This window comes from Puma concolor, chromosome A3 (assembly GCF_028749965.1).
Source record: "Puma concolor isolate L17-30 chromosome A3, mPumCon1.1.hap2, whole genome shotgun sequence".
NCBI classification, from domain to species: domain Eukaryota; kingdom Metazoa; phylum Chordata; class Mammalia; order Carnivora; family Felidae; genus Puma; species Puma concolor.
This window is the reverse complement of record NC_141669.1, coordinates 91,061,577-91,081,215: the sequence shown is the minus strand read 5'-3', so window position 1 is coordinate 91,081,215 and position 19,639 is coordinate 91,061,577. Positions and strand designations below refer to the sequence as shown.

Here is a 19,639-nt window from a genome sequence, read left to right as displayed (position 1 = left end):
GTTAATCTTGTTCTCATAAGAACTCTGAGATTTAAACCATTTTTTCCAGCCATATACACAGACGCTTAGGGGCATTTTTTTGCCCATAGCTAATAAGAAGTAAAGCTAGGATTTAAACCCTGACAGTCTGGCTCAAGACCTGCACTCTAAATTTTATACTTGACTGCTTCCCTTCTCATAGAGCAGCCGCTATTTGGAGCCAGGGCATGTTCTGCTGGGAGAGGGGCACAGAAAGGAGTAACAGAATGCAGTGTGATGACACCAGAGAGGAGCATAAGGAGCAATCAATGTTGGTGTGGTCTGGGGTAGAGGAGCAGGCATTTGAGCCACACATGGAAGGATGAGGGGACCACTCTGAGAAGGAAGATAGGCATGGCAGCCAAAGGATACAGCAGTGCAGTGACACATGGTCACATGGGTAGGGGTGACTGACAGGGTGTGTGCAGAGGCTAGGAAGGTGGGTTCTAGGCCTAAGAGAGTTCAGTGGTCATGCACAAGGCATTTGGAAACTGGTAAAGGATTTTAGACAGGAGAGTTATAGGGCAGTTTTTTATGTTTTGAGGATAATGATGGCAGCACTATGGGGGAAATGAGTTGGAGACAAGAAAGAACAGAGTCAATGAGATGGTTATGGGTGGTTATAATAGACCAGGTGAGAGCTGTGTATGATCCAGACTGTGTTTGGTTGCTGGGCCTGGAAATCAGTGTCTGAGTTTCAGAGACAAGGCAAACAGGACTTGTAACTGTTAGGATGGGGGTGGGTAATGAATGAGAGCGAGTCTCAGGGAAATTCTCTCTCAGGGACTGTATCAGATTTCAGGAGGAAGAGTGTTTGGGGAAAGGCGAGTTTTGTTTTGAACATTAAAGAGCACGTGGTTGGACAGTTTGGTCATTTTGCAGATGAGACTGAGCCAAGAGAAATTATAGATCAAGTTAAGGGATTTGTCTGAACTTGGAGCATATTGAATGCAGAGCCTCACCTTGAACACAGATTTCCTAGATTTCAGTTTGTTATTCTTTCAGGACTGTTTAAACTCATTTAAAAAGTTAGGAGACAATGGTGGGAGGTTCAGCAGAGATGCTGGAATGCCGAGGGGTTCAGACTCTTAAATATGACTGCAGTTGGACAACCAGGCATGTTGAAGGTCATCTACCATAAGAGGAAACAAACCCAAAGAGGCAGAGACTTGTCCAACAGGAGCTAGCCAACCAAACCCTTAGTCCAGCTCTTTGTTTCACTCAAATTTTAAGTTAAGTGTTGCTTGACCACTTTTGGAGGGCCCAGGGGTGGAACTTAGAAGTTGTAAGATCCTTCCTTTTTCTTATTTTTTTTATTTATTTTTGAGAGAGAGAGAGAAAGAAAAGAAAGAAAGAAAGAAAGAAAGAAAAGAAAGAAAGAAAGATAATATGAGCAGGGGAGGGGCAGTGAGAGAGGGAGACAGAGGCTCCAAAGCAGGCTCTGTGCTGACAGCAGAGAACCTGATTTGGGGCTCAAACTCACGAACTGTGAGATCATGACCTGAGCTGAAGTTGGATGCTTAACCGACTGAGCCACCCAGGCATCCCAGATCCCTCCTTTTTCTAGGTCTTAGTTTGGCAGAGCACCTTTTGCAGTTTTTGTTCCATGTGCACCTTCCACTGACAAACTCACCTGCTAGCCAGGTGACTCAGCAGCCTGGAAGCTGGTCAGTCTTTGATACAGCCAAGCAGGGACAGTCCAATCCACCTGAGTGATTTGCAGGCCATAGACCCATGACCCCACTCGACCCTTCAAGAATCATTCCTTCCAGGAAGATGATAGTCACTCAGTTTAGAGCAAGGACTCTTCCTTGTTCATTCTCTCTCAGTGTTAGGTACTGTGTTCAGCAAATTGAAATGATTGTCCACTTTCTATATGCAGAACGGGTAATAATTTAAGTGAGTTTTTAGGCAAATTATCTTGGACTTCCAGCCTGAGGTGGGAACACAAAATAGTGCAGTTTTCACTATAAGATTAAAAAATCTAAATCTGAAAGCATGTGTGTATTTTCACAAAATTATTTCACACTTGTCTTCTGTATACCTGCAGATCTATTGATTATACAGGAGTTTTCAGGTATTCCTGAAAATATTATTTGCTGATAAAAGGAATATTCTGTAAATACTTCTATATTATTTATATTAAATATTTTTATAAATAAAAAGTTATTTAGGGGCGCCTGGGTGGCTCAGTCGGTTAAGCATCCAACTTCAGCTCAGGTCACGATCTCACAGTTTGTGGGTTCGAGCCCCACTTCGGGCTCTGTGCTGACAGCTCAGAGCCTGCAGCCTGCTTCAGATTGTTTCCCTCTCTCTCTGCACTTCCCCCACTCATGCTCTGCCTCTCTCCTTCAAAAATAAACATCAAATAAAAAATTTTTTTAAAAGTTATTTACATACTTTTATCATACCTTATTGCTTTGTAGGACTGTTGTTTTTTTGTCGTTAGTTTTATCAAAGTGTAATTTGTATACAACAAAGTACAAATTTAGCACATTTTTTAGTTTTACTAGTATATATATCCATGTAACCAGTGCTACAGTCAAAATTTCTGTCATCCTCAGGGTTCCCTTTTCCCTTTTGTAGCTACCTACCACCTACTACCTGTAGCTTTTGTAGCAGCTTTAGTCAACCACTGGTTTTTTTGGTCTGGATTCCCTGTCATTCCTTTTGATGGCCAAATAACATTCCATTGAGTGAATATACCATATTTGGCATATCATCAGTTAATGGATATTCGGGTGTTTCCATTTTGTAGCTGCCATAAATAATGCTGCTCTGGGGGCACCTGGGTGGCTCAGTCAGTTAAGCATCTGACTCTTAATTTTGACTCAGGTCATGATCTCACAGTCGTGAGATCAAGCTCTGTGTCAGGCTCCATGCTGAGTGTGGAGACTGCTTAAGATTCTCTCTCTCCCTCTCCCTCTGCCCCTTCCCTGCTTGTGCATGTGCATGCTCTCTCCAAAAAAAAAAAAAAGAAGTGCTGTTCTGAACATTTATTTACAAGGTTTTGAATGAACATACGTTTTCAGTTCTCTTGAATACTTGTTGGATAATATGGTAATTATATGTTAAATGTTTTGAGGAGGGTGCCTGGGTGACTCAGTTAAGCATCTGACTTCTGCTCAGGTCATGATCTCACAGTTCATGAGTTCAAGCCCAGCATCAGGTGAGCTCAAGCCCTGCTTTGGGTGAACATGAGCCCCTCACTGGTTGAGCCCCACGTCTCTCTCTGTCTTTGACCCTTGGAGGATTCTCTGTCTCTCTCCCTCTTTCTGTCCCTTGCTCTTGCACCCTGTCTCTCACAAAAAAATAAATAAATAACTTTTTGAGGAACAATCATATTGTTTTCCATAGGGCTCTACCACTTTACATTCCTATCTGCAGTGCTTGAGGGTTCCAATTTCTCCTCATCCTCACTGACACTTGTTAGAGCCAATCCTAGAGGTATGAAGGATTACTGCTTTTTGATAAGATTTAGTATAAATCAAAGATAAACATAGGGTAGATGAAATATTGCTATAGACTTAGTAGAGGAATTAATGGATGTGTATTAATGCCATTTTATATGTTCTAGGAGGATGGACTCAGGCAAGTTCTGGAAGAGATGAAAGCTTTGTATGAACAAAACCAGTCTGATGTGTAAGTTTTGATGAGATTGATATTTTATTTTATTTTTTTAATAGGTTTTTGTTTTTTATTATTTTTTAATGGTTTCAGGAGTAGAATTTAGTGGTTCATCACTTACATATAAAACCCAGTGGTCATCCCAACAAGTGCCCTCCTTAATGTCCTTCACCCATTTAGCCCATCCCCCCACCCAGCACCCCTTCAGCAACCCTCAGTTTGTTCTCTGTATTTAAGAGTCTCTTATGGTTTGCCTCCCTCTCTCTTTTTATCTTAGTTTTCCTTCCCTACCTGTATTTTCATCTGTTTTGTTTCTTAAATTCCACATTTGAGTGAAATCATATGATTTTTATCTTTCTCTGACTGACTTTTTTCACTTAGCATAATACACTCCAGTTCCATCCACAATGTTGCAAGTGGCAAGACTTCATTCCTTTTGATTGCTGAGAAATATTCCATTGTGTATATATACACCATGTCTTCTTTATACATTCATCAGTCAGTAGACATTTGGGTTCTTTCCATAATTTGGCTATTGTAGATAGTGCTGCTATAAACCTTGTTGATGCAGGGGCGCCTGGGTGGCGCAGTCGGTTAAGCGTCCGACTTCAGCCAGGTCACGATCTCGCGGTCCGTGAGTTCGAGCCCCGCGTCGGGCTCTGGGCTGATGGCTCAGAGCCTGGAGCCTGTTTCCGATTCTGTGTCTCCCTCTCTCTCTGCCCCTCCCCCGTTCATGCTCTGTCTCTCTCTGTCCCAAAAATAAATAAACGTTGAAAAAAAAAAATTTTTTTTTAATAAAATAAAAAAATAAATAAACCTTGTTGATGTTCCCTTTTAAATACAATTGTGCAATTGTGGGGTTGTAGGGTAGTTCTATTTTTAATTTTTTTAAGGAACCTCCCTGCTATTGTCCAGAATGGCTGTACCTGTTTGCATTCCCACCAGCAGTGCAAAAGTGTTCCTATTTCTCTGCATCCTCACCAGCATCTGTTGTTTCCTGATTGTTCATTTTAGCCATTCTGACAGGTGTGAGGTGGCACCTCATTGTGGTTTTGATTTTCATTTCCCTGATGATGAATGATGTTGAGCATCTTTTCAGGTGTCTGTTTGCCATCTGGATGTCTTCTTTGGAAAAGTGTCTATATGTGTCTTCTGCCCATTTCTTCACTGGGTTATTTGTTATTTGGGTGTTGAATTTGATATGTTCTTTATTTTTTTCTTTAATTAAAAAAAAATTTTTTTTATGTTTATTCATTTTGAGAGAGACAGAGTGAGCAAGGGAGGGGCAGAGAGAGAGGGAGAGAGAGAATCCCAAGCAGGCTCCTCACTGTCAGCTTGGAGTCCGATGCAGGGCTCGACTCACAAAACATAAGATCATGACCTGAGCTGAAACTGAGAGTCAGATGCTTCACTGACTGAGCCACCCAGGTGCCCCTAGTTTGATATGTTCTTTATACATTTTGGGTACTAACTGTTTATCTGATATGTCATTTGCAAATATCTTCTCCCATTCTGTCAGTTACCTTTTAGTTTTGTTAATTATTTACTTTGCTGTGCAGAAGATTTTCATCTTGATGAGGTCCCGATAGGTCATTTTTGCTTTTGTTTCCCTTGTCTCCAGAGACATGTCTAGTAAGAAGTTCCTGCTCCCAAGGTCAAAGAGATTGTTGCCTGTTTTTTCCTCTAGGATTTTGATGGTTTCCTATCTTACATTTAGATCTTTCATCATTTTGAGTTTATTTTTGTGTATGATGTAAGAAAGTGGTCCACTTCATTTGTGTGCATGTCACTGTCCAGTTTTCCCAACACCATTTGCTGAAGAGACTGTCTTTTTTCCACTGGATAGTCTTTCCTGCTTTGTTGAAGATTAGTTAGCCATACATTTGTGGGTCCATCTTTGGGTTCTCTATTCTATTCCATTGATCCGAGTGTCTGTTTTTGTGCCAGTGCCATGCTGTCTTGATGATTACAGCTTTGTAATACAGCTTGAAGTCTGGAATTGTGAAATGTCCAGCTTTGGTTTTCTTTTTCAACATTACTTTGGCTATTTGAGGTCTTTTCTGGTTCCATACAAATTTTAGGATTGTTTGTACTAGCTCTGTGAAGAATGCTGGTGTTGTTTTGATAGGGATTGCATTGAATATGCAAATTGCTTTGGGTAGTATTGACATTTTAACAATATTTGTTCTTCCAAACCATGAGCATGGAATGTTTTTCCATTTCTTTATGTCTTCTTCAGTTTCTTTCATAAGCTGTCTATAATTTTCAGTGTACAGATCTTTTACCTCTTTGGTTAGGTTTATTCCTAGGTATTTTATGGTTTGGGGGGGCAATTGTAAATGAGATTGATTCCTCGATTTCTCTTTCTGCTGCTTCATTATTGGTGTATAGAAATGCAACTGATTTTCGTACGTTAATTTTATATCCTAAGACTTTGCTGAATTCGTGTATCAGTTCTAGCAGTTTTTTGGTGGAGTCTTTCAGGTTTTCCACGTACAGTATCATGTCATCTGTGAAGACTGAAAGTTTGACTTCTTCTTTGTGTTGTCTGATTGCTGAGGCTAGGCCTTCCAACACTTTGTTGAACAACAGTGGTGAGAGTGTACATCCCTGTCATGTTCCTGACCTTAGGAGGAAAGCTCTGTTTTTCCCCGTTGAGGATGACGTTAGCTGTGGGTCTTTTGTATATGGCCGTTATGAACTTGCATGATCCCTTTGTCCCTACAGAGGGTTTTGTGAGGGTTTTCTATCAAGGAACGATGCTGTATTTTGTGAAATGCTTTTTCTGTACCTATTGAGAGAATCATGTGGTTCTTATCCTTTCTTTTATTAATGTACTGTACCGTGTTGATTATTTTGGGGATCTTGAACCAGTCCTGCACCCCAGGAATAAACCCCACTTGATCGTGGTGAATAATTATTTTAATGTATTGTTGGATTCAGTTTGCTAGTATCTTGTTGAGAATTTTTGCATCCATGTTCATCAGGGAAATTGGTCAGTAGTTCTCCTTTTTAATGGAGTCTTTGTCTGGTTTTGGAATCAGTGTAATGCTGGCTTCATAGAATGAATTTGGAAGTTTTCCTTCCATTTCTATTTTTTGGAACAGTTTCAAGAGAATAGGTGTTAACTCTTCGTTAAATGTTTGGTAGAATTCCCCTGGAAAGCCATCCGGCCCTGGACTCTTGTTTGTTGGATTCAGTTTCTTTACTGGGTATGGGTCTGTTCAAATTTTCTATTTCTTCCTGTTTTCAGTTTTGGTAGTTTATATGTTTCTAGGAATTTACCCGTTTTTTACAGATTGCCCAATTCGTTGGCATATATTGTTCATAATATTCTCTTATTAATGATTGTATTTCTGCAGTGTTGGTTGTCATCTCTCCTCTTTCATTCATGATTTACTTGAATCCTTTTTCTTTTTAATAAATCTAGCTATGGGTTTATCAATTTTGTTAATTCTTTCAAAGAACCAGCTGCTGGTTTCATTGATCTGTTCTGCTGGCTTTTTTATTTTGATATCATTGATTTCTGCTCTAATCTTTATTATTTCTCTTCTGCTAGTTTTGGTTTTTATTTGTTGTTCTTTTTCCATCTCCTTTAGGTGTGAGGTTAGGTTGTGTATGAGACATTTTTTTCCTTCTTTAGGAAGGTCTGGATTGCTACATACTTCCCTCTTAGTTTATTATATACTTCCCTCTTGTTTTGTTTTTATTTTTTTTTTCCTATTTTTTTACGGTAAAATACAAATAACATAAATTTGTCATCTTAATCATTTTAGTGCATAGTTCAGTAGTATTAAATATGTGCATAATGTTACACAGCTATCTGCACCATCCATCATCATAACCCTTCATCCTGTAATACTGAAACTCTGTGCCCATTAATTAATCTGGTTTTTAAATGTGATACTTGGCTAATATCTAAGGAGATGTACATTTTATAGGGTAAAACCAAAGTTTTTCCCTCTCTGTGTGAAGAACACTGCAGTATAGGACATGCATGTAGTTGAAGATCAATAAATATTTGTGGGATGAGTGAAGAAGGACCATTTTGACTCCGTTTTAGCTCACTTTATTCCAAGGATTTGGAAGAGTAGTTCCTTTTAAAATAAAAACATGATAAAAGACCATAATCTTAAACCATGATGTTAGGTTTGTCTCTTATACTAGCATGATAAAGGAATTCCAAAAGGTGAGTTAACACTATGTCTTTTGAAAACAATTGAGATTAATCAGTATGCAAAAATGCAAAATACCAAATGGTTAAATGAAATGCTGATAGCGTGATCTTAAGTAAATTAGTTAGCTTTTGGCTTTTTTATCTTTTAACATAATAAAAGCTCTGATGTGGAGGCAGGTACTATTTGGTTACATTAACTGCTGATTATGTAAATGTGCAAAAACAAACATGGAAGTCCTTTGTCAGTTGGCTTTGAAAATTTTACTTAGCTAAAATATACATATTCATTCTTTTCTTCTTCTTTTTCTTTTTTAATGTTCTTTTCTTTAAATGTTCTTCCCAGGAATGAAGTGAAATCAGGTGGACAAAGTGATTTGATACCAACCATCAAATTTCGACACTGTTCCTTGTTAAGAAATCGACGCTGTACTGTAGCATACCTGTAAGCTTCTCAGTTTTTGCTTGGAGTGGCAGGAAACAATGGAGGATTTTGCACGTGGTTTCCTAATTAACCATTTTGAATGGATAACAGAAATTCTTACATTTGTTTTTCCTGGGCAAGCATTCTAAATACTTATCTTTTTTCCATTATTATTTTTTTAATCATGAAAAATGCAGTTTTCATAAAACTAGAATATTATGAAAAATATTATGAACCTCCCCCCCTCCAGGGAGCCATCATCTAAGTTTAACAATTTTTAACATTTTGCCATATTTGTTTCATCTTGTTTTATTTGTCTGTGCTAAATTAATCTAGAACATCATGGCCTTTTACTACTGAATATTTTAGTATGCATCTCTAAGAAATAAGGTCCTTTTTGGATCTTTTTTCTCATGACCACTGTACCGTTCTCAAACATTGAGAAATGAAGAAGCCTTCACCACACCTGTACTGTCCATATTTGTGTATCCCTGTTGTCCCAAAGGTGTCTTCTTATAGTTATGTGGTCTCATACCTTCTTCTTGTCCTAGGTATGATCGACTGCTTCGGATCAGAGCACTCAGGTGGGAGTATGGCAGCGTCTTGCCAAATGCTTTACGGTTTCACATGTCTGCTGAAGAAGTAAGTTAGCACTGTTGTTCACGTTTCTGATCTGGAAAACGCTGGTTCTGGCATTGTCCTGTGAAAGTATTTACAGTATTTCTCTTTGTGTTTAACATCTGTTTTTCAGCAATTTTTGGCTTGTATTTATTTGGTATATACTGTGATAAGAATTTAGGAGTAATTCTAAATGCTATGTGGAAACCTCTGTTATTGACAAAGTAAAGGGTCCCATTATGTTACTTATTAGTGATGCATCAGTAGGATTAAAAACTGGCATTATTATTTAGATGAGTGTGTATGTGTGCATGTGCGCATGCCCTTTCCTAGTCAACATGAATACTCTTCATTTGTCCAGTCACTAAGGCACAGAGCTAGCCCAGTATTTAAGGACACAGGACTAGAGTCAAGTAAACCTAGGTTCAGACATTGTCCTTGTCACTATCAAATCTTGGGCAAGTTACTTGAGTTCTCTCTATGCCTGAATTCCCTCATTTACAAAATGAGGATGGTAGTACTTACCTGTAGCAGGTTTGCAGTAGCTTCTGACACTATGTAGAGTTAGACTGAACTTGACAGGCTAAGACTGCCCTCTGCAGACACCTGCCACAGGTTTTGGGTGTTCCCAGGGCCACCCTCCCTTGTGACTAAATGGCTATAAATTCAGGGGTTCCTGCTATCTTCTTTGGTTTGAGACTTTGAATCTCTTAATGTCAGTCTAACTTCCAGAGAGGAGAGGGGAGTTAGAGATGGCGCTCAGTCACATGGATAGTGATTCAAACAATGGTGCGTGTGTGATGAAACCCCAGTAAAAATTCTGGACACCAAAGCTTGTGTGAGCCTCCCTGGTCGATAGTGCTTTGTGTGTACTGTTACACATCGTTGTGCCAAGAGTATGATGTGTCATGATTCTATAGGGAGAGGACCCTAGAGCTTCATGTTTGCTTACTGTCAGGGAATAAGAATGTCCTGTTCTTTTCAAGGTCCTAGCCAGACTAAGAGTCGAATTTAACACAGGAGAAAAATCAAATTTAACTTCATACATACTGGGAATCCACACAGACATGGAAATTCCAAAGATAGTGAGGCAAAATGAGGTATACATGTTTTGTTTTTGTTTTTTCTTAATGTAAGGTCTATACCCAGCGTGGGTCTTGAACTCAAGACTCAGATCAACAGACACATGCTCTACTGGCTGAGCCAACCAGGCACCCTAAGAGTTAGGGGTTTAGGACTTCAGAGGGAAGGAATGTAAGTAATCCTTAGGAAGAATGAAAAAGAGCAGATATTTGGTAAACAGATCTTTGTTGGGCCCACAGAAACAATGAAACAAAGAGAGGACTTGCATCAAACTGTCCTTGCTAGGTTCTTCCTTGTCTACCATACCTTGTTCATAGCATAATATAGTTGTCTATGGTGGTAGCTCTCTTCCTAGAGCAGGTCCTCTATCTAAATTTTTTTAAGGCAGTTGTAGGGGAGGTAAAGAGCTTTTCCTGAATATACTGGTTTATTTATTTATTTTTTTGAAAAAAAATTTTAATGTTTATTTTTGAGAGAGAGACATAGCATGAACAGGGGAGGGGCAAAGAGAAAGGGAAACCAAATCTGAAACAGGCTCTAGGCTCTGAGCTGTCAGTACAGAGCTCGACACCGGGCTCGAACTCACAAACTGTGAGATCATGACCTGAGCTGAAGTCTGGACGCTTAACCTACTGAGCCACCCCGGCACCCCTGAATCAACTTTTTAACTCAAAATAGTCTTCATGCCAAAGTGGCCCATTTTGGGGTGACCTGCCCTTGGCCCCCCCTAGTACCCTCCCAGACCTCACTCTGTGTGTCTTCCTTTGGCTGGTTCTGATAATTATCCCTCTCGCTATGGTAAAATTGTGATTGTAAGTGTAGTGCTTTCTAGAGCTTTGTGAGTCATTCAGGTGCATTATTGCACCTGAGGTTGCACGCATGTGTACACACATACACACACACACACTTTCTAATGAGGGTTATGAAGGTGTTTTTCTGTGTAGTTTCTTAAGAGCTATGTTGTTTTACCTTTGACAAGGACATCTGCAGTAGTGGCATTGGTTTTTGTATATAATGTTAAAAGTCAGCTTGCATTTTGGATATGGATATTGAGATGATCCAGCACCATTTAATTGGAAAGGAGGACCTCCTTTCCCCATTGCTCTGTGCATGGTACCACTTTTTTTCATAAATTGAGTATCAGTATATCTGGGGATTTAGGATAGGAGACTTTCCCTTGTGTTCTTTTAATTTATATGTCCTTATGCCAGTTCTGTATTGTACCTTTATAAGTCTTCAGCAAGCATACCCATCTTGTTCTTCTTTTTCAATTGTCTCAACTGTTTTAGGCCCTTTGAATTTCCATGTAAATTTTAGACTCAATTTGTCAGGTTCTATTTTTTTTTTAAATGAGATTTTGATTGAGATTGAATTGAATACATAGATGAGTTGATATAATACTGAATTGTGAATGTGGTAATCCCTCCATATATTTAGGTCTGTAATATGTTTCAACAGTGAAAAAAATTAACAGATTTACTAAGGCAAAATTTACATGCATAAAATTTACTCTTTTAAAGTATACAATTCAGTGTTTTTTGGTATATTCAGAGTTGTGCATCTACTACCAACATCTTATTCCAAGACATTTTCATCACCCCCAAAAGAAACTGTGTATCCATTATCAGTTATTTCATGTTTTCTCCTCTCTTCCCAGCCCCTGGAGATTACTAATCTACTTTCTCTCTTTATAGATTTGCCTACTATGGGTTTTTCATATAGGTGGAATTATGTAATACGTGGCCTTTTGTGCCTTTCAGTTAGCATGTTTTTAAGATTATCTATGTTACTGACATTATCAGAACTCTATTCTGATGTGTGGCTAAATAATAATCCATTGTACAGATATACATACCTTATCCACTCATCAGTGATAAATACTTGGGTGTTTTTCTCAGCAGGGTTTTATGGTTTTCAGAAAAACCATCAATACAATTTGGAGAGATCATAATTCTGAAATGGTATATTTTTCATGGTTCTGCTTCTGGTCTGTGTTTAAGTATGCTGGCATATAAATTCTGTGAGAATGGAGATTTTTGTTCACTTGGTAAATGATCCATCCTAAATACCCAGAACAGGGCCTGGTTCACAGCAAGCAATACTTGTAGTTTAAATGAATGAATGGTCAGTAATGATCCATGTGGGGAAATGTGCTATTTATAAAAGGATGAGTATACAGTTTTTGCAAGTTTCTTTCTTCTAATTTTGTCAAATGATCATCTCTGTGTTTGCAGATGGAGTGGTTTAATCATTATAAAAAGTCCCTTGCTACTTATATGAGGTCACTGGGAGGAGATGGAGGTTTGGACATCACACAAGATATGAAACCTCCGAAAAGCCTATATATAGAAGTAAGAATACCTTTTAAAATGGGTTTTTCTTTAATGAATAAATTGTGCTGACTTTTATCTAAAATGAGGGGTATGTATGAATATTTATTAACTTAACTTGAAACAGAAAGGAAACATACATCGAAACCAAAAATGTTACCTGTAGGGGGATGGCGGGAATAGGATAGAATAGTGGAAATTGTCTTTTCTTTTCTTTTCTTTTTTTGAAAATTTTCTGAACATACCTGTTTTCACAGTGTTAACTTTGGAAACATGTATATATTTTACATATTAAAAAATTAAAGTAGAAAACCAACCTACAGATTTTGAAAGCAGAACAAAACAAATGAACCTGTGTTTCAAGTTGGTAGATTAGTCAAAGAGGAATTATTTTAGTTTTTTTTTTTTTTAAGCTTATTTATTTATTTTGAGAGAGAGTCTTAAGCAGGCTCCATGTTGCCAGCACAGAACCCGATGCAGGGCTCTATCTCATGAACCATGAGATCATGACCTGAGCCAGAATCAAGAGTCAAACGCTTAACCAATTGACTCAGTCACCCAGGCACCCACCCCCCCAATGGATGTGTTCTGAGGATGAAAAGAATTACAGGGGTGCCTGGGTGGCTCAGTCAGTTAAGCTTTGGACTTTGGCTCAGGTCATGATCTCACAGTACACAAGTTTGAGCTCTGCATTGGGTTCTGTACTGATAGAACAGAGCCTGCTTCTGATTCTCTGTCTCCCTCTCTCTCTGCCCCTTTGCTGCATGGCACATGTGAGTGCATGTGCATTTTCTCTCTCAAAAATAAATAACTTAAAAAAAGATGAAAAGAACATTTAAAACAAAATTTTTTTTTAACATTATTTAAAAAATGGGTGTGCCTGGGTGGCTCAGTCGGTTAAGTGTCCAACTTCAGCTCAGGTCATGATCTCGTGGTTCGTGGGTTCAAGCCCCACATCAGGCTCTGTGCTGACAGCTCAGAGCCTGGAATCTGCTTTGAATCCTGTGTCTCCTCTCTCTGCCCCTCCCCTGCTCGTTTTCTCTCTCTCTCTCTCTCTCTCTCTAAAATAAAAATTTTTTAAATTTTTTTAAAAAAATGAAAAGAATTGCAAAGAAATTTTAAACTGTTTTTTTTTTATTTTTTTTTTTTATTTTTTTTTTTTTTTAATTTTTTTTTTTTTCAACGTTTATTTTTGGGACAGAGAGAGACAGAGCATGAACGGGGGAGGGGCAGAGAGAGAGGGAGACACAGAATCGGAAACAGGCTCCAGGCTCTGAGCCATCAGCCCAGAGCCTGACGCGGGGCTCGAACTCACGGACCGCGAGATCGTGACCTGGCTGAAGTCGGACGCTTAACCGACTGCGCCACCCAGGTGCCCCAACTGTTTTTAGTATAGTAATCATATTATTAGTAATGTCATTACTGTTCTTTTGAAACATTTTATATATTGACAAATCAAGCAAAAAAGTAACGTCACCAGTAGCCAAGATTTTCTTTTTCCTTTTTTCTTATTTTATTTTATTTTATTTTATTTTATTTTATTTTATGTTTAATGTAATTTATTGTCAGGTTAACTAACATACAGTGTACGTAGTATGCTCTTGGTTTTGGGGGTAGATTCCCATTATTCATCACTTACATACAACACCCAGTGCTCGTCCCAACTCATGGCCTCCTCAGTGCCCATCACCCATTTTCCCCTCTCCCCCACCCCCTCCCTCAACTCTCAGTTTGTTCTCTATATTTAAGAATCTCTTATGGTTTGCCTCCCTCTCTGAAACTATTTTTCCCCCTTCCCTGCTCCCCATAGTCTTCTGGTAAGTTTCTCAAGTTCCACATTTGAGTGAAAACATATGGTATCCGTCTTTCTCTGACTATTTCACTTAGCATAGTACCCTCTAGTTCCATTCACATTGTTGCAGATGGCAGGATTTCATTCTTTCTCATTGTCAAGTAGTAGTCCATTATATATATAAACCACATCTTCTTTATCCATTCATCAATTGATGGATATTTGGGCTCTTTCCATAATTTGACTATTGTTGACAGCACTGCTGTAAACATTGGGGTACATGTGCCCCTATGGATCAGCACTCCTGTATCCTTTGGATAAATTCCTAGTAGTGCTATTGCTGGGTCATGGTGTAGTTCTATTTTAAATTTTTTGAGGAACCTCCAGACTGTTTTCCAGAGTGGCTGCACCAGTTTGCATTCCCACCAACAGTGCAAGAGGGTTCCTGTTTCTCCACATCCTCACCAGCATCTGTTGTTTCCTGAGTTGTTAATTTTAGCCACTCTGACCGGTGTGAGGTGGTATCTCTGTGGTTTTGATTTGTATTTCCCTGATAATGGGTGATGTTGAGCATCTTTTCATGTGTCTGTTAGCCATCTGGATATCTTCTTTGGAAAAGTATCTATTCATGTCTTCTGCCCATTTCTTCACTGGATCATTTGTTTTTCACGTGTTGAGTTTGGTTAAGTTGTTTATAGATTTTGGATAATAACCCTTTATCCAATATGTCATTTGCAAATACCTTCTCCCATTCTGTTGATTGTCTTTTAGTTTTGTTGATTGTTTCCTTTGCAGTTCAGAAGCTTTTTATCTTGATGTGATCCCAGTAGTTCATTTTTGCTTTATTACCCTTGACTTCGGTGACGTGTCAAGCAAGAAATTGCTGCAGCTGAGGTCAAAGAGAAGATTTTCAAAATAAGAAAAAATAGATTCAAATATTAAAATGAAAAAATTAAGTGAAAATTTTGTATTCCCAAACTGCAGTTCAAAATATCAGCATGGACTCATAGGGAATTATCTCTCTTTTTAAAAAAAAGTTTCTTAGTTCACTGGAAAGACCTAAGGACAACAACCAACCCAGTGCCGTGAACATCCAAATTCTGGAGTCCAAATGCCATTTTCCACTAAAGGAAACCAGATTTAATGGTGGTGGGGGCAAGGGGGAGGAAGGTGGGAAAGGCTGATTCCAGGGTCTTAAGTAAAAGCACAAGCTGCATATGGAATTCCTTGTCTTTGTAGAAAGCAGAGCGTATCAAGGATTGCAAGGGGAGTGCTAAAACCATGGGAGCTGATTTGAAGGATCTCTCATTGGACAAAGAAGGAATAATCTGAGCCTCAAAATGATTAACTTCAGTGAATTGCATCACATCAGTTATGTGAGAAGCATGAATGCATAATGGTATCAAATAACAATAACAACAGTTAAAAAAAATAAAATCTTTTTGGTTCCCCTTAGAGAATATGAGGGGTGCAAGTCATTTTGAAAAGTGGTAAATAGGGGCATCTGGGTGGCTCAGTTGGTTAAGCATCTGACTTTGGCTAAAGTCATGATCTCTCTGTTTGTGGGTTTGAGCCCCACCTGGGGCTCTATGCTGACAACTCGGAGCCTGGAGCCTGCTTCAGATTCTGTGTCTCCCTCTCTCTCTGCCCCTCGTTCTCTGTTTCTTTCTTTAAAAAATAAGTAAATATTAAAAAAGAAAAAAAGAAAAGTGCTAAATAAAAGAATGGGATCAACCATCTCTATCAGCCTTTACTGTACCCTGAGTTCTGTCTCAAGGTAGCCAAATAGCCAAATTGTTTACAAGGGAAATTCTTTTCTTCCTTTTCTTTCTTTTTTTTTCTTTTCCTTTTCTTTTCTTTTTCTTTCTTCCTTCCTTCCTTCCTTCCTTGCTTGCTTCTTTTTCTTTCTTTCCTTTCCTTCCTTTCCTTCCTTTCTTTCCTTTCTTTCTTTCTGTTTATTTTTTAAGTAATCTCTACACCCGGAGTGCCTGGGTGGCTCAGTTGGTTAAGTGTCCAACTTCAGCTCAGATCATGATCTCATGGTTTGTGAGTTCGAGCCCTGCGTTGGTCTCTGTGCTTACAGCTCAGAGCCTGGAGCCTGCTTCGGATTCTGTGTTTCCCTCTCTCTCTGCCCCTCCCCTGCTCATGCTGTCTCTCTCTCAAAAATAAACATTTATAAATTGAAAAAATTTAAAAAAATAATCTCTGCACCTAACATGGAGCTCAAACTTACAACCCCAAGATCAAGAGTTGCATGCTCTACTGACTGAGTCAGCCAGGTGCCCTGGGGAATTTCTTCTTCATGGAAGAATTCTGGCTAATAAATGCAGCAGAAATAAAAGAACTACATTAATGCCATTTTGTAGCCTTAATGTGTGGAGGCAAATAGCTTCTAAAACTGGTAGGTGAAAGTTGGTAGAGATGATAATGATGAATATGGATGAATACTGGTAATACCTACACCTGCTGATCAATCCTAACATCCAGAAAGGAACAACCAGATGTTTTGTGCTTCATGAGGTCTTAGAAGAAGAGCTTAATAACATCATTTGCCAGAAAATCAAACCTGATCTGATACAGCCTTTAGACCTAACTTCCAGTTTAGAGGAAATTCAGGGATAGAGGAACATGTTAAGTGACCCCACAAAGATCCACAACAAGCTTTTGGGAAACTACTAAACAAACTACCCAGTTACTTTAACAAATAAATTGCCAAGGGGAGGAAGGAAAAGGGGAATAACTATAGATTAAAAGATATGGAGACTTGTTAGAAACATGTAATGTGTAGCTTTTGTTGGATTCTGATTTGAACATGGCAGCTTTAAAATTCATGAGACAAATGGGGAAATTTGGGTACTAACTGGATAGTTCATGATATAAAAATTATTAATGAGCACCTAGGTGGATCAGTTGGTTAACCATCTGACTCTATGATCTTGGCTGAGGTCATGATCTCACTCTTTGTGGGGTGGATCCTGCTTAGTATTCTCTCTCTCTGCCCCTCCCCCACTTGCATGCATGCACATGTGTGTCTGAGCTTTTCATTCTCTCAAAATAAATAAACATTTTTTAAAAAAATTATTAATAAGATGTGATAACAGTATTGAGATTATGCTTTGTAAAAGGAATCTTGGGGCGCCTGGGTGGCGCAGTCGGTTAAGCGTCCGACTTCAGCCAGGTCACGATCTCGCGTTCTGTGAGTTCGAGCCCCGCGTCAGGCTCTGGGCTGATGGCTCAGAGCCTGGAGCCTGTTTCCGATTCTGTGTCTCCCTCTCTCTCTGCCCCTCCCCCGTTCATGCTCTGTCTCTCTCTGTCCCAAAAATAAATAAACGTTGAAAAAAAAAAAAATTTTTTTTTTAAAGAATCTTATACCTGAAACTAATACAACACTGTATGTTAACTAACTGGAATTAAAATAAAAAGTGAAAAATTTTTCAGTGAAACCAAAAGCTAATTCTTTGTGAACAAGATAAAATTAATAAACCTCTAACAAATTATAAACACAAATAAAAAGAATCTTATTTTGTAGAAATAGATACTAAAATATTTATAGATGAAATGGTATCCAGGATTTGCTTCAAAACAATCCAGAAGTAGGTGAGGGAATAAGTTTGGCCACATCTTGATAATTGTTGATGCCAGTTGATGAAGTTTCATTGTATTAGTGTTTTTACTTTTGAATATGTTCGAGATTTTCCATAATAAAAGTCTAAAGAAGCAAAAAGGTGGTAGTGGTGGTAGGGATTTTTCTTAAATAGTATTTCTTGAACTAAGTAAAATACCTTTGGGAGTCATGGTAAGATTCCAGAGGAATCAGGGCATGAAATTATCCTGGAAAAGTAGAAGACTGGAACTTGCTGCTGGGGTTGGCTTCATTCATAGCAATGTGAGAACTCAGGAGCACAAACTCCAGTCCTGAGTGCTCATGGGAGAGGAAAACTGGTCCTGGTGTCCTGTTGCAACACTGAGAATTGGAGTCAGTTGGTGATCTTGGCAGTTGCGCACATGGTTTTCAAAAGGCTGCTTTACCCTCCCACCTTCTGACCAAGAGTCTCTCCTGATACTTAGGATGTGATTCCGCATCTGGTCTTTCATGGTGTACTTCTACCTATTCCTGGGAAAGAATCTGCATATTGAAGGAGATTGGAAGAATCTCTTTAAAACATTTTGGAGACTTACCTATGTCCTATTCTCAGATATTGTTATATTTTTGGAAGAACCTATAAGAGGCAAGTTGGAGTCCATCTAAAACATTTTCTTTTCTTTGTAGATACGTACTTTGATTTTTCAGGATTTGCAGAGGGAATACACAATACATGATGTTGTCTTCCCTCTGCAGCTCCCTGGGTTTTCTTGGTGGCAGCACAGACATACACATACATTTGGAGATCTGCCATTCTTCTTCCTCCCCATCCAAACAGGACATTTGGCATCTCTAGAGGACCACAGTAAGGAATGCTAGGCCCATGTACACAGAGAAGAAACAAACAGAAAGTGACTTTATGGTTACTACATATTAAAAATAATTTCGATAAAACATCAGTTTTTCTTTTCAGGTGCGGTGTCTAAAAGACTATGGAGAATTTGAAGTTGATGATGGTACTTCAGTCCTATTAAAAAAAAATAGCCAGGTACTTCTCATCTTGAGATACTTTAAATCTTATAAGAGTGTTCAGTGATGGAAATGTTAGAATCAGTAGCAAAATAAATGTTACCTTGTGATGATCATTTGTATCATAAGCATTATGCTTAGTATAAGATACCCTGTTTTGGCCGTTTTCTGAATATAAAGACTTGAAGCAAATGTTGCATATTACTAAGAAAAAGTTAATTTATTAGATTATCGCGTGTATAACACTAAGCATGTTCCTGGGAAATTATCACAATGGGCCTTATTCTGGGTAAGCGGGCTTGTTCTAGTTAAGGACCTGTTAAATTGTTGGATTTAGCTACTTTCTTTGAATTTATTAAAAAGGTGGTAAGCACTCACTTTCATCTTGTACATCACCCTTTAAATCCTAGTTCTTTAACAAGCAAAGAGTATACGGATCAAAAATTTCTAAGTATTTAACATATAAACCTAATAGTTTAATAGAGAAAGACTGAAATTGTGAATCTCAATATATTGTTTTCTTAGAAATCATCAAGTTCACATTAGATGAATTTTCACTTCATATGCATTCACATTAGCTAGATTTATTTTTATCCTGTCTTAATTGTTTGTAGTCACATTAGTGTAGGACAAAAAATGACCTAATAAAAACCACTCTTTCTTTCCTTCCCATTTTGTTTTCAGCCAATTAGTATCTAAAGCCCTTAAGTCATTGATGTCTTGTTTATGCCCTGGAGCAAAGTAATGCTGAGGTTATGTGGTTCCCTTAGGGTGAATTATTTAATAGTACTCTTGGATCTTTTATTTCCTAAAAAATAAAAAAAAATTTTTTTAATGTTTAATTATTTTTGAGAGAGAGAGAGAGAGACAGAGCATGAGCAGGGGAGGGGCAGAGAGAGTGAGACACAGAATCCAAAGCAGGCTCCAGGCTCTGAGCTGTCAGCACAGAGCCCGATGTGCG

The 19,639-nt window shown here is 38.5% G+C and overlaps 1 protein-coding gene across 4 annotated transcripts in view; it reads left to right on the top strand.

The window, feature by feature from the left end:
* GINS1 (GINS complex subunit 1) overlaps positions 1 to 19,639 on the top strand; it is a 28,757-nt gene that overhangs the window by 6,281 nt on the left and 2,837 nt on the right. For 3 of the 4 annotated variants that reach the window (XM_025932367.2, XM_086701523.1, XM_086701521.1), the window contains exons 2-6: positions 3,596 to 3,660; positions 8,166 to 8,264; positions 8,795 to 8,885; positions 12,179 to 12,295; positions 18,623 to 18,697. In XM_025932367.2, the coding sequence (XP_025788152.1) occupies positions 3,596 to 3,660; positions 8,166 to 8,264; positions 8,795 to 8,885; positions 12,179 to 12,295; positions 18,623 to 18,697 (447 nt within the window). Of the gene's footprint in view, positions 1 to 3,595; positions 3,661 to 8,165; positions 8,265 to 8,794; positions 8,886 to 12,178; positions 12,296 to 15,305; positions 15,584 to 18,622; positions 18,698 to 19,639 lie in introns of those variants that run through there. The other variant, XM_086701522.1, reaches the window with a different exon arrangement.